The 15071-nt window shown below is 39.7% G+C and overlaps 1 protein-coding gene across 4 annotated transcripts; it reads right to left on the bottom strand.

The window, feature by feature from the left end:
- Positions 1 to 4031: 4031 nt before the first annotated feature.
- LOC129755303 (probable cytochrome P450 9f2) lies at positions 4032 to 10317 on the bottom strand. 4 transcript variants are annotated; one of them, XM_055751730.1, is made up of 5 exons: positions 10084 to 10317; positions 9843 to 10018; positions 8352 to 9089; positions 4595 to 4694; positions 4032 to 4536 (listed from the first exon to the last, which is right to left on the bottom strand). In XM_055751730.1, exons 1-5 carry the CDS (start codon positions 10293 to 10295, stop codon positions 4386 to 4388), a joined length of 1377 nt encoding a protein of 458 aa, XP_055607705.1. In that variant the 5' UTR covers positions 10296 to 10317; the 3' UTR covers positions 4032 to 4385. The 4 variants fall into 4 exon arrangements, 3 of the variants coding, with proteins under 3 accessions (XP_055607705.1, XP_055607706.1, XP_055607704.1); XR_008739226.1 differs by lacking the exons at positions 4032 to 4536; positions 4595 to 4694 and adding exons at positions 4708 to 5311; positions 5373 to 5711; XM_055751731.1 differs by lacking the exons at positions 4032 to 4536; positions 4595 to 4694 and adding an exon at positions 4708 to 5711.
- Between the last annotated feature and the right edge of the window lie 4754 nt (positions 10318 to 15071).

Below are 15071 nucleotides of genomic sequence, written 5' to 3'. Positions count from 1 at the left end.
GTGGAAACGCTGATTGTAGGTGCAGATATACGAAAATGAGTTCAATTAACATTCATACGATATAATCTGTAGAATAATATACGACTTCTGGTTGTCTGGGACGGTCAAAATTTGGTCGAGGGAAAACGCGTGTAAATCGGTTAAATCGATTATTCAAAAAATAAAATTAAATTTCTTTCTCAAGTTTAATTAGTATAAAATTCAGGAAAAATATTCAGTCAGGCTTGGTTGCTGGGCCTTACGCTTAACCCCTGCCATCAGATTTTGTACAGCCACCCTGTCCACCTTCTTCGCCGCAGAAAGCCAGTTTGCCTTGAACTGCTGCCCGTCCTTAGCAGTTTTTTTGGTCTTCTTTAAATTCCGCTTGACAATAACCCAGTATTTCTCAATTGGGCGGAGCTCTGGCGTGTTGGGAGGGTTCTTGTCCTTGGGAACCACCTGCACATTGTCGGCGGCGTACCACTCCATGGCTTTTTTACCGTAATGTCAAGATGCCAAATCCGGCCAAAACAGTACGAAACAACCGTGTTTCTTCAGTAAAGGCAGCAGACGTTTATTCAAACACTCTTTCACGTAAATTTCTTGGTTGACAGTCCCGGAAGCTATGAAAATGCTGCTTTTTAAGCCACAGGTACAGATGGCTTGCCAAACCAGATATTTCTTCGCGAACTTTGACAGTTTCATGTGCTTGAAAATATCTGCTACCCTTCCCCTTCCTTTTTCCGTATAAAACTTGTAACACGGAGTTAGCTCAGTGGGTGGAAATTTGGGAAAGGTAAACAAATGGGAACTCAGGGTCGTTTTGATGGTTTATGCAACGCGACACTTTCTTTCCGCGGAACTCGCAGCAGAGTGATCCAATTAGAATCGAGTCGACCAGGGGCGTACACGGGTGATTACTTCGCATGCTAGAAACCAGTCCAAATTTTTAAAAGATATTAACCGAGGCGGACAAAGCATGACCATTCATGAAAGTGAACATTTAAAACGATCAATGGATGGGTATTTATAAACAGGTGTAAATCAACTAAATATTTCTAACAAAATTACTAAAGCCGTAGATTCAAATTTACATAATTTTGGGGTTTATTGTTAACAAATTTTGGGTGTGACGTCACAATTTCTGTTTAGCAAACTTGCGGTTAGTTTTCTGTGCACTTAGCTGCAGCTGCTGGAGCTGAGGAATCGATGAAATATGTTCATTTACGGGAACCATGAAGAACCAACGGATTTCCATTGGATGGTGTTGCTGTTGTTGTTGGTGTGATCGACGAATGCAAAGTCCTCAACAGGCTTCTTTCCGGCGTCCCGGAAGAGCCTTAAAACTTGTCGTTGGCACTTCCGGCCTTGTGACAAGCACCGGGAGGACTTCGTCGATAACCTTGAAGTGGCGTGCAAGGTTAGGATGTTGGTCTCCTTCTGTCTGCTGTTGAATTGGCTTTTTGGTGTCGCTGTGTGTTTAACTGGACGATGTAGCTGGTGAATAGGCATAGAAACAAAAAAGGCCCTCTTGGACCTGCCAAGTAGGGTTATAAAACCTGCGACTAATAACATCGTCCACGTGGTTCACAAATTGTTTTGTTTTTGTTTTACAATCATTTACCTTTTCTATTAACCGTGTTTTTGTTCGGCTTAATGTTCATAATATGTTGTTCTTTTAACGATCTTTAGGCTATAACAAATTTACATTAAGATTTTAACATGTGGTTTTTCGTCGTTATCGTTCCGTGTTAATTTTACTAACCGTACTATTTTCCGCATTTTTTTTAACATTTACACCATACTAATTATCGTGCTTTTAATACGTTTTTGTTTTTGTACTCTAGAATAAGTAGAAATAAATTAACCAATTTATACCACAAACTTTAACAAATTTTACATTACTTTTTACACAAGACGCGCACTTCTTTACTCTAACGAGATCACAGACAGAAAGGACATGCTTAGCGGTGCCGATATTCGCGAGACCTCAAGTTTTGGCCGACACCCATACTTCCTGCAATATTACATGGTGCGTCGTTCTCTGGGTGCCCACACTTCCCCGCGACGACCCTGGTTGAGCCCGACACCTATGGATCACTCAGAGAAAGAGAGTGCCTGTGCGGAATGACAGTTGGGTGGGGTGAAGTTAGCCGTTATTTTGGGTGAAATTTGTTGTTTTTTTCGTCAAGGACAGGGATGATTCGATTTTGTGCCACACAAAAATATGTAACAGACGGTTACAAACTCCTGCCCCGGAAGCTGCTTGTAGTCGGCTTTGACGTAGGTTTCGTCGTCCATTACCACGCAGTCAAACTTCGTCAGCATCGTCGTGTACAGCCTCCGGGGTCGCGCTTTGGCCGTCGTATTTTGTTTATCATCGCGGTTTGGAGTCACTACCTTCAAAGGTCGGCATTAAAACGCTATTCGCTAGTTAGTCCGCTAGATTTTTGATTTAATATTTATTTTTTAACTTTATTTCTAGAGAACTTACGGCTTTAAAAACTGCATCACTTTATAGAAAATAAAATTTATCAGCATTCCTGCTTGAATAATTGCACCTAGTAAAGTTTTTTTTATCCTTTTTTTCTACAGAAATCCCGTGAGAAAATAAATTTATCGACAAAAAAGTAGCGGACTAATTAGCGATTAGCGATTTAACGCCAGACAATTGGAAAAGCATGTATCAGTATTCTTCTTTGACTGATTTCTTGTAGTGACGTTTGTCTATCTGCTAATACAAAAGTTTGGTGAATAAATGAATGAAAACGATAATTATCTAACAAAAACGGAGCAGACAAATTAGCGATTAGCGCTTTAATGCCGAACGCTGACTACCTTCTTGTAAGTCGATAGTCCGGCTCGTTTTTTGGCTCGTTGCACGGTTGTAGACGATACACCCAGCTTATTTGCGGCATCTTGGAGAGAGGTTAGGGTTTCGCTTGAAACTACCGGCAACTCTCTTTGTCGTCTCAGCGGCTTCCGGTTTTCGATTTTCCCCCGATCCAGACTTCCTGGCTGTCGAAAAACGTTCTCAAAACACTTTAATTACATTTTTAACGGTTGATTTGGCATGTTTTAGCGATTTTGCCAGCTTTGGGTGCGAGTAGCTCGGATTTTCGCGATGCGCGAGCAAAATTTTGATACGCTGCTCTTCTTCCTTGGACGGCATTTTGACAACTGAAGAGTGAATTCCAAAATCAAAATAGGAGCAACATTCTATCTAAAGAAAGCGTTTGATACACTAAATCATGACATCCTGTTGCGCAAACTTGACTTCTATGGGATACGTGGAATCGCGAATGATATAATTCGCAGCTACCTAACATGTAGGAAACAATATGTTTCCATTGATAACACATATAGTTCGTTACAAAACATAGATACGGGAGTTCCCCAAGGAAGTAATATTGGACCATTGGCTTTTTGCTGATGATACAGCACTTTTTTATCCAGGAAAATGTCCAAGACATATTTTCAAAAAAATCGAAGACGTCCTTTTGAAGTTTTTCAATGCGAATCTCCTCACCTTAACCTTTCCAAAGACTAAATATATGTTTTTACATTCCTCTCGTAAAATCGTACCTTTTTACGATGATCCAGTAGTCGTTAGATATTTAATCGAAAAAGTCTCTCAAAAAGTCTCAAGTCTCTTGGAAAAACCATATTACGTATTTTTAGAAAGTAAGGTCTCATCACTTTGCGGAATCCTTGGCGAATCAAACAATTTGTACCTAGTCATATACTATTAAGAATTTACTACGCCTTCATTCATTTTATATTTAGTTATCTTATATCATTATGGGGAGAAGCACCGATTTCTCTTCTTCCACGCCTTCAATCATTGCCAAATCGTTGCTTGAAAATCATTTTTGGTCTTCCTTTACTATTCTACCACTAAATAAAATGTGTGATCTACAAACCCTATTATTTGCTTTTGATAATTCACATTCAGAAACGAATAGAAATATTAGCTTTACCATCAGAGAACGATTGCATAATACTCGTCAATCACGTCACCTTTAAAGCAGTATTTCAACAACAACTCTAGGTCAATGTAGAATATCGTTTATTGGACCTACTAAATACAATACATTGCCAAACCATATAAAAATTATAATCAATCGACTTGCCTTCAAATCCAAATTAATACTCTATCTCAAAGAAACTCAAGTTTGATAACCATCAAACATCATATTAGTTTTTGTTATTTTTATCATTTTTTTTTTGTTTTTACCTTCATCTATTTTTAAGACAGCCTTAGTTTAATTTAGTATAACCTTTTTTTTAACTTTTTTAATCTAGTAAATATTTGTTTTGTTGTGGATCTCTTAAAAGAATATTTTATCCACTGAGATTCACATATAACGTTATTATCGTGTTTATTCTCATCCATTCTCTCGGAACTAGTTTAAAAAAAAATCATTGGATCCCAGCATGAGTAGAGTTTTGTTCGCGTTTGTTATTGTTTTTGTGCTGTCGACATGCTGGGAACAGAAGCGTCCATTTCCAGGGAACTCAAATGAGTTTTTTGGTGTAGGGGAGTGTGGCGGGCAACTTAAAGGAAAAAAAAATAAGTGTCGGATCATAATGAATCTAGATACGGTGGTCTCACATGCCAAATCGTACGTTCAGCCATATTGAAAAAAGTTTTGACACCTGGCTGAAATGTTTACGAAAAGCAGAGGACGAATGACTGCAATGGTTAAAATCCTCTATAAATAAAGAAAATTAGAATAAGAATTAGTTTGCAAAAAAGGGAGTCCAGGAACGCCAGGTGTTTGAGATACAAAATCAAAGAAAAAAAAGTCTATGTAGGTCTGTGCATGTCGTAGACCAAAGATTAAATGATTTAAAATCAAATTGGGTTTTAGTTTATTTCCTTAACTACAGTACACTCCGCACTTTTCGGATGGTCCGAAATAGCTGTGATTAACCGTGATAATACGAAGGATCTTTTGAGGATGCACCAAACAATCATAATCCTAAACCGGATGTTGCTTGTCCGATCGATGGCATCAAGGCCAGACTCAGGGTGTTCACCATCGAAGCGGCAGTCGAGGCTACATCATGCACTACGACACTGCCACCGGTTCCCTCGTTCAAAAGGGCCAAAAATTCCATCTGGTTTTCCCAAATGGTACCCATCAGATCCGAATTACTCTATTGGATCTCTGGAGCAGCGATGGCAACATACGGGGGTCCTTATGAAGCAGCTGTTTCATCTCGATGAAGATCAGATGTTCCTGCAGGAAGGCCAGCCGCTTCTCGGACTACGGAATGTCATACCTCGCCATACCATCCGATTCGATGACATTCTGCTGCTTCCAGACTGCTCTTGGAAGAAAATTGTGTTGATATGTTATAAGTAATGGATAATTAATGTTACTCACTGCTACCGACAAAACTGGCACCGTCGTCTATTGGTCCAACGTCTTCCAGCTTTGCTTACCAGCCCGGAATTCAGCCGGAATAATTTTTTCGATTCTATGGATTATATTTGCCAAAAACAAGGTGAAATCTTTGTCTGAGCAATATCTTGATGATTGGCAAAACTCCGTGTTTTACAAAAATCAGAGCAACCCTCCAACCCTCGTCTACTTTTTGCCAAAATGAGATCACCATGTGTCGGATAAAAAAAGGGTTGCCGATTGCCGAGGCGTTTGATGAATTTTTCTTCGTCGCTGGTTGACAAGGTTGCAAATTACCAACACGAAAACTTCGAATTTCAACTGCAATATATTATTTTGATGATCAGCAAAAATGAACGATGTTTTAACAAACATATGTTTTTATTTTGATCAATTATGCTCTTGACCCTCTTTTTTACAATATAAATGATATAAGCTATCTTTTTGACAAAACGTTGATTCAAAAGAACAAAAACAGTATAAATTTAGCTTTGATTCATAGTGCAAAGAGGCACCCGTCGAAATGTGGAAAATCACCGACAGCGGAAGAGGCAGCGAGTCCGACTTTTCCAGGAGAAAAAGCGCCGCCTGGAGGAGGAGGAGCTCCAGGAGCTGGAGCAGCTGCATCGTTCCCAAGAAACACGAAAGTTCTATCAGAAACTCAACGCATCCCACAAAGGCTTCGTGCCGCAAGCCGAAATGTGCCGGGATAAGGATGGGGGTATCCTGACGGACAATTGTGAGGTGATCAAAAGGTGGAAGCAGCACTTCGATGAACACCTGAACGGCGCACATGCAGGAAATCAAGATGGTGGTGGAAGGTACATCGCCGGCGTAGCCAACGACTAAGAGGAGCCACTCCCAACGATGAGTGAAGTTAAGGAAGCCATTCGCCAGCTGAATAGAAACAAGTCGGCTGGGAAGGATGGCATCGCAGCTGAACTCATCAAAACGGGCCCGGACAGGTTGGCCGATTGCCTACATCGGTTGATAATCCGGATCTGGGACATAGAACAGCTACCGGAGGAGTGGAAGGAGGGGGTAATATGCCCCATCTACAAGAAGGGCGACAAATTGGACTGTGAGAACTACCGAGCGATCACTGTCCTCAATGCCGCCTACAAAGTGTTGTCCCGAATCCTACTCCGCCGCCTAACGCCACAAGCAAACAGATTCGTGGGAAGTCATCAGGCCGGCTTCATGGAGGGACGGTCTACGACGGACCAGATATTCACATTGCGGCAAATCCTCCAAAAATGCCGTGAACACCAAGTCCCTACGCATCATCTATTCATCGACTTCAAAGCCGCATACGACACGATCGACCGTAACGAGCTATGGAAAATCATGGACGAAAACGGCTTTTCCGGGAAGCTGATCAGACTGATCAAGGCGACGATGGATGGAACGCAGTGCTGTGTGCGGATTTCGGGTGAATTGTCGAGTTCATTCGAATCGCGCAGGGGGCTTCGACAAGGTGATGGTCTATCCTGCATGATGTTCAACGTGGCGCTAGAAGGTGTTATTCGACGAGCGGTGGGCGAAATGCGGGGCACGATTTTCAACAGATTCAGTCAACTTATCTACTTTGTGATATAGTCGGCAGATCATCTGCGGCGGTGGAGGAGATCTACCGCAAACTGAAACGCGAAGCAGGAAGGATTGGGTTGATGATTAATACGTCCAAGACGAAGTACATGCTGGCCTGCGGATCCGAGACCGACCGAACCCGCTTGTCCAGTAATAACAAGGTCACGATCGATGGCGACGAGCTGGAGATAGTCGAAGACTTTGTCTATCTCGGCTCACTGGTGACCGCAGACAATGACACCAGCCGTGAGATCCGGAGGCGAATTATCAGCGGAAGTCGTGCCTACTATGGACTCCACAAGCAACTGCGGTCGAGAAGACTTAGCCCTCGCACGAAGTGTAACCTGTATATGACGCTTATTAGACCGGTTGTTCTCTACGGGCACGAGACATGGATATTGCTCGAGGAGGACCTACGTACACTCGGAGTATTCGAGCGACGAGTGTTAAGAACCATCTTTGGCGGCGTACAGGAGAACGGAGTGTGGAGGCGAAGGATGAACCACGAGCTCGCGCGACTCTACGGCGAACCCAGTATCCAGAAGGTGGTGAAGGCTGGCCGGATACGCTGGGCGGGACATGTTGCGAGAATGCCGGACGACTGTCCTGCAAAACAGGTGTTCGCTACGAATCCAGTAGGAACAAGACGAGCGGGGGCGCAACGAGCGAGGTGGTTAGACCAAGTGGAGCGTGATTTGGCGAACGTGGGGTGCCCGAGAAATTGGAGAACGGTTGCTATGAACCGAGTGAATTTTAGGAATTATGTTCGTCAAGTTATGTCGTGAGACGGAATACTATGTAAATAAAATAATAATCATGTGAAAGTATTTAGATACAAACGATGAATAATAAATTTAAAGATTTTTTCTAGAGTTATTTTGTGTCTTCAATTTCTCAACTTCAATCGCAAGTGGACACCATTTTCACTGTTCAGCGAAACAAAACCTTTAGCCAGCTGGATCGGCACTTGAGTTTTCTCATTCCTTTCGATGCGAAACTCCAACAACAGCGCGTACACTAATGTCTTCATCTCCATCAGCGCTAATCGGGACCCGATACAATTCCTAGGTCCCACCCCAAAAGCCATGAAGGTATCCGGGTTGATGTTCTTCCGATTGGTTTCGTTGAACCTTTCCGGGTCAAATCTCTCCGGGTTAGGATAATATTTAGGGTCTCTATGGATTCCGAATGCAGGAAACCAAACACAAGATCCTTTGTCGATGGTTACTTTCAATCCATTGCCTACATCCAGGGTGTAATCTTTAACACAGAGCCTATCGAATGCTGGAACTGGCCATAATCGAAGAACTTCCGAAACAACCATGTCCAGATACTTCATGTGTTGTAATGTTTCGTAGTCTAGGGGTTTACCTTTTAGGTTTACATGAGTTTCGTGGATTTCTTTGTACAACCGTTGCTGAACCTCGGGATGTAAAGCTAGCTCATAGGTCATGAACACCATCATAGTTGAGATTGAGTCAAAACCTCCAATGAAAAATGATAAACACTGCGCAACAATTTCCGACTCTGTCAAAGCCATGGTTATAGTTCTTCGGCCAATTTCTGACTCCTGGGCAGTTGCAAATCCTGCTTCTGGTTCTCCTGCCGTTTCTGCGCCGTGTTTCAAAGTTCCTTTTCCAGCTTGCATCAACAGGTGAATCATATCCGGCCGTACAATCCCTTGGGCTGACCGTGTTCGAACCGCTTCACGAATAATGTCCGCAAAATATTTTGTATGACTCTTATCGAACAAATCTATTCCGAACAGAGTCAACAATCGTGGAAAGGTTCTGGAGCAAATGAGTCGCGCTATTACACCAACCCGATTGAAGTTGGTCAAATTTTTGCCCATCAGATAGAAATCATTTTCGCTATTCTCGATGGACTCAACTTGCAATCCGTAGGCACAGGTGGCAATGATGTCGTTTCCCATCCGGGTGAACAGGTCTTTCATTTCTCGATCCAGATAGCCTTGTGAGCTTATGGCTTGTCGTTTCAGTATCGGAATCACCTGGCCGCAGTAATCGGTCATAAGTCCCATCATGAGACGCATTTTACTACCGGTGAAGGCAGGACTCAACGTTGCCCGCATGTCCTTCCATTGTTGACCTGCAATCAAATAGATATGAAAACAAATGATGCCAAAAATGTTTTTTTTTGTTGTAGAAGGCAAAACTGTGAGGGCTTTTAAGATCGGAATAACTACAGGCAACATTAAAAGCCTTTGTCTATAAATTTTTTCTCCGCTTTCTTCTAATGTAAGGTTGCCAGAATTTTTTCCACTCCCATCCGGGCCTAGCAATTCTGGGCATTTTTTCAAAAAAAACCTGGCAAAATCCGGGCATGGATTTCAATTTTTCAAATCCAAAAACCGGACAATAACCGGGCAAAATTTAGGCGTTATTAAATATAAAAGCAAAGAAAAAATGCAAAAAAAAAAATGAAATTAATATTTTATTAGCGTAATTGCAGACTTCCAAATACTTTTTGGAACACTTAAATATTTAAAGGTTTATAAAAGTAAATCAGCGAAATTATTTGAAACAACCGTTGAAAATGTCCATACCGTTAATTGATTTTGCTGAAACTTACTCAACAACTTTGTTTTTTTGGTTTCTTTATGAAAATTGTGAAAAATTCCGGGCAATATCCGGACTTTTTCACGACATCCGGGCAACCGGGCCGGACCGGACTTTCTCGAAATTTTGCATCAAATATCCGGGCAAACCCGGATAAAACCGGGCAATCTGGCAAGCTTATTCTAATGCGCATTCATGTGGAATTTTAGTTAAGCCTATTTGATTTTGTGTGAACCAATCTAATTCAACCAGCCAATTATCAAACAAATGAATGATATCTTACCCGTCAGAGCTATTATCATTTTGTTGAAATATACGTCTGGATTTTCGTCCGAGCCATCCCCGAACATACGCCTTCGGTCGGTAAAATGGTCGAAATCTTTCACGGCAATAGTCTTGATCAGTTCCGGATCGCGGATCACAAACAGCGGTGTGGTCATATCGAAAAGGCCAAAAACTCTGAAATCGAGTCCATTTGTATTTAGGAATTACTTCCAAAATTTGTATTCAATTCCCATACTCACTTGACGCCGGCATACTTATTGTAGGCAGAGTGTATGAAATCGAAGAACGAAACGCGCTGCATGATCATATCCGAGGTGCTTCCCAGTAACGGCCGAACGGCCATTGACGGAATGGGTTTGTGATGGAAGTAATCATTATTACGTGTCAGCCGCCGATATATCAGACCTACGACAATCGCGACTAGCGCTAGGGTAATCAAGCTTAGATCCATACCGGACCGGAGTAGCCGAGTGACTGAGGGTTCTCAACGAGGCGTTGTTTTTTCTCTATCTTATCTGAAGAAGCTAGGAATACGTAAACCGTATGTGAAATATTCACTCACAGATTCCATAGCGATGTATTGTTTCGATCAAGTGTTGTTTTTAATTAATAAAATACCGGTTCTTGGTTTGGAACGGAGCAGTGTGACATCAGCTAGGTGGCGGTGAATGGATATTTTGACAATATTAAACAGGGAAATAATTTAGGGAGAAGTGTACAGAACACACTTCAGTAAAGGTGGATTATTCTACGAATATTGTTGTATCAAACTTTTATCAAATTAGATGAAAGTACAAAAGTTTTTTGTTAATCGGAAAATGATTCGAGCTCAGACAAAAAAGTTTATCAGAGTTGAAGGGAGATGTCTACAGCTAAACTGCCTCTATTCGCATATGATTCTTTTTTTCTCAGGGATTTGAAAACAAATGTGCCTTTCCATCGTTCTTTAGTTATCGATGGAAAACGCTTCCTTGTAGTCCAATTAACCTATAAAACAGGTTTTTGTTCGAAGTTTGTGTCCAAAAATTTGAAAGAAAAATGACCCCTGGTGTGTCCCATGTGAAGAATATTCGCATATCAGTCCCATGATCAAAATTCAGCGCTAGAGCATACAATTGAAGGAAACTGTATAGTTAGAAAATGAAGTAAATCAATCTATCTACATATATATAAAAAGCAATTTCTGTGTGTTTGTTTGTTTGTTTGTCCTCTATAGACTCAGCCGTCTTAAGAGCTAGAGAGCTAAAATTTGGCATGCGTTTTCATTAGGACCAGGAATGATGAAAAATGTTTTCAGATATTTTTTTCCGGTAAATCAGTCAAATTTTAAAGAAAAAAACGATATTGATTTCTATTCCAACGTTTCGGTGTCGTTTAACATCATCCCCAGGGACTCTACAAGTGTTATAATGTGTTTACAAATTAATAAATAACACTAATTAAACCAACAAACACTATTTTTAATTTGTAAACCCCATTATAACACTTGTAGAATCCCTGAGGATGGTGTTAAACGACACCGAAACGTTGTAATGGAAATAAATATCGTGCGTTTCTTAAAAAATGGGACTGATTTGCCGGGAAAATTAACATTAAAATATACAGTCGACATCTAAAAAATAACATGTTTTCAGATTTTCGGATGACCCCTTATGAAGGGGGTCGTCCATACAAGACAAATATTGTTTTAGCGATAATGACGTTGATATAACATCGGATTGTGATGAAAAATAACACATGAGTGTTAGGAGGGACGAGCAATCGATTCCAGGTATCAAATTTAGAGTCAGAGGTCGGCCAAAGGAGTCGTTCATACAATACAAATACTGTTTAAGCCATACCCAAGTAACAATTTTAGCTTTATTATGGTCAGCAAAATGTCGTTTGGACTATCTTCATAAAAAGCTAAAGCGCATTCTATAACATCACCTGGACTCTAATAAAGCCAAAATCAGGCTAATTGGCCCTACCCTAGGAACGTCATCAGGACGTATAAGTGTTGGTCATCAATGTTGGTCACCAAAATTTTTAAAAAGCTATTATAAAACATGTTATAAAACATAATTTTTGTTTTTTTCGGTTCTGTCAGTTCTCGGAGTTTTTTTTTTAACTTTTTCCAGCAACCATAATGGTTGATGAATGATGATTGCATTATTCAGATATGATCTGGTAAAATTAATAGCTAAAAAAAACCAATGTTTTAACCATATATTGAGCTTCTTTTCTACTGCCAGTCAAGATTTTAGGTAAAATGTATATGAAATAGTATCTTAAAATAAATGCGCCTCGTCAAATCTGATGGTCAATCATGATGGAATTGATGGAAAAAGGCCTGAAAAAATATTTTCCAATGCTTGCATTGTGAATCCATCAACATGGCGTCATTTTGTGCCCTTCGATTTTGCAAGCAACATGGCGTGAGTCAATTCATAGTTTTATTATGGTTTAATGATGACCCCAAAAAAAGCTACGATTTGACGTTTCTCTCGCAAGCCAACCAATTACACGCTAAGGTTGAGTTCCTCATTTCTGAGTTGTTAATCATTAGTACAGTAAATGAGGACAGACTTTTTGAATGAAAAGGGATTGGTTTTGAATGACCCGTGGAATAAATCATGAGTTGAAGTCAAATTTCGTTGTCTGACGCCATCTTGAAATCCAAGATGGCGGCTTCCGCTGAACTTTAAAATGGTGTAAATGACTTGAAATCGCATGAAACCCCAACAAAATGGGTATCGGGTGAAAGGGCTAAACGAGTAGAAGTTGAATTTCGCTATCAAACGCCATCTTGAATTCCAAGATGGCGGCATCCGCTCAACTTTTAATGCTTAATGCTGACAAAAAGTCGCATTAAACCACCACTATACGGGTATTGGGTGAAAGGGCTAAACTAGAAGTCGATTTTTTTCTTTTCGACGCCATCTTGAAATCCAAGATGGCAGCTTCCACTGAATTTAAAATACTGTTAATCAATGAAAATCGCTTGAACACAACTTTTTTCACGAAATACTACATTAAAACTACTATTTTAAGACAATTCAGATCATTTTAAATCACTTTTATTATTTTTTCATTATGTTTCTAATGCATTTAGCACTTTTCTTGTTTTGTTTATAGTTTTTGTTTTTTTTTTGCCATTTATGTAATTCTATTATTCCTATCATGCTATTATGTTTAAATTGTATTGGTCTTATTCTTGCGAAAACTATAAGGTTATGTTGTTTCTGTTAACCGTCTGATTTAAGCACATATCCCAAATTCGATGTTGCCAAAATCGAATGTTGCCAAAAACGAACGGGGTCTGTATTGTGGTGGTTTTTGTGGAATTTTCAGTCACTTACAGATTTTCAGAGAAACGCGAAAAGAGATATTTGACTTCTATCATTTAGCCTTAGCACCCAATACAATATATTTGGGAGTTTCATGCTATTTTCATTCATTTACAGTATTTTTAAGTTCAGCTGAAGCCACCATCTTGGATTTTAAGATAGCGTCAGAATGCAAAAATAAACTTTTTATAGCTTATCCCAATTGACAAACACCCATATTTTGGAGGTTTCATGCGATATTCAATGATTTAGAGCATTTTTAAAGTTTATAGAAAGCTGCCATCTTGGATTTTAAGATGGCGTAAGATAGCAATATTCGACTTCTACTCGTTAAGCCCTTCCACCCACTACCACCTGGGTTTCATGTCATTTTAAGTCATTTACTACATTTTAAAGTTTAGCTGAAGCCGCCATCTTGGATTTCAAGATGGCGTCAGATAGCGAAATTCAACTTCTACCGGTTGATTTCTTTCAACTTATACCCCTATAATATAGGTTTTATGCGATTTTCAGTCATTTACAGTATTTTCAAGTTGAGTGGTAGCCGCCATCTTGGATTTAAGATGGCGACGGGCAACGAAATTTGACTTCTACTCGTTTATTACTTTCACCTAATAACCATATTGTGAAGGTTTCACGATATTTTCAGTAATTTACAGCTTTGAAAATAAAAGCGGAAGCCGCCATCTTGAATTAATGATGGCGTCAAGCAACAATTTTTTTCCTACTATTAGGGCCCTTTCACTCAATACTCATATTGTAAAGATATTCATACCACTTTCGGTGATTTCAAGTTTTCAAAGATGTATTTTTTTAATTTTAACTCAAAACCAACACGCATAACTTACCAAAAATGTGTAAAAATGGGAGTTCCAATTCAAATATGTGCTATCTAATCTGAGCGCGTCCTGTTTTGACATCTTGATCGAGAACTGTCACTAAGTTTTATGGCGGTTTAATAATCATGCACTGAGTGCTATTATAGAACATGCAAAATACAGCTTGGAGCAAACTTCTAGGTTTGTGTTTTATTATAGTTTAAAAAAAGCATTCACAACTCTTTCAAAATAACTAAAACAGCATGTTTAATAAAAGTTTTATTAGCGTTTTCAAAACCATCTTAAAACATATGGTCGAAAAAAAATTATAAGCATTCTGCATGACTACATTAAAACCGCCATAAAACGAGCTGCACAAAAAATGCCATAATTAAACCATAATAAAACTTCCTAATGCTAGTTGGCATAATCTGTGTTACTTGGGTATTAACGTAATTATATACATTGGATTGAGTTGAAAATTAGTACACGGGTGTTTTTAAAGACGGGCAATCGATTTCAGGTATAAAATTTTGTGAAAGGGACCGGCAAAAGGGGTCGTCCATGTTAAACAAATACTGTTTTAGTTATATTGACGTCATTATGCATCGGAATGAGATAGAATTTGGCACATGGAAGTTTTCAGGAATGATCAATCGATTTCAAGTGTCAAAATTTGTGTATGGGGTTAGCAAAAGGGGGCGTCCATACTAACAGTTGACTGTTTTTGTGATATTGACGTTATTATACATGGGGTTGGGCTGCAAATTTGTGCATTAGGGTTTTGAGGAATGATAAATTGATGTCAGGATTCAAACTTTGGATCAGGGGTCGGTTGAAGGGGTCGTTCATATAAACTTTCCACAATTTTAGCGATATTTTCGTTATTATGTACGTGGGAGTTTCAAGAGGCAGGCAATTGATTTTGAGCATTCAATCTTAGATCAGGGTCGGAAAAGGGCCGTCCATCTTGATTGTTTATTGCTTTTTCGATATTGTCGTAATTATGCATCGGATTGAGATGAAACTATGAACATGAGGGTTTTGAGAGACGAGCAATTTATTCCGGGTATGGAATTT

The sequence above is a fragment of the Uranotaenia lowii genome, chromosome 3, assembly GCF_029784155.1.
Source record: "Uranotaenia lowii strain MFRU-FL chromosome 3, ASM2978415v1, whole genome shotgun sequence".
Classification (NCBI taxonomy): domain Eukaryota; kingdom Metazoa; phylum Arthropoda; class Insecta; order Diptera; family Culicidae; genus Uranotaenia; species Uranotaenia lowii.
This window is presented reverse-complemented; position numbering and strand designations above follow the sequence as displayed.

What these genes read in the sequence shown, in the direction of transcription:
- LOC129755303 (XM_055751729.1), bottom strand. Translation starts at nt 10,295, where the DNA reads ATGGATCTAAGCTTGATTACCCTAGCGCTAGTCGCGATTGTCGTAGGT. An exon ending in AATAAGTATGCCGGCGTCAA is followed by an intron (nt 10,019 to 10,083) that starts GTGAGTATGGGA and finishes ACTCGATTTCAG; the next exon opens with AGTTTTTGGCCTTTTCGATA. An exon ending in AATGATAATAGCTCTGACGG is followed by an intron (nt 9,090 to 9,842) that starts GTAAGATATCAT and finishes ATTTGATTGCAG; the next exon opens with GTCAACAATGGAAGGACATG.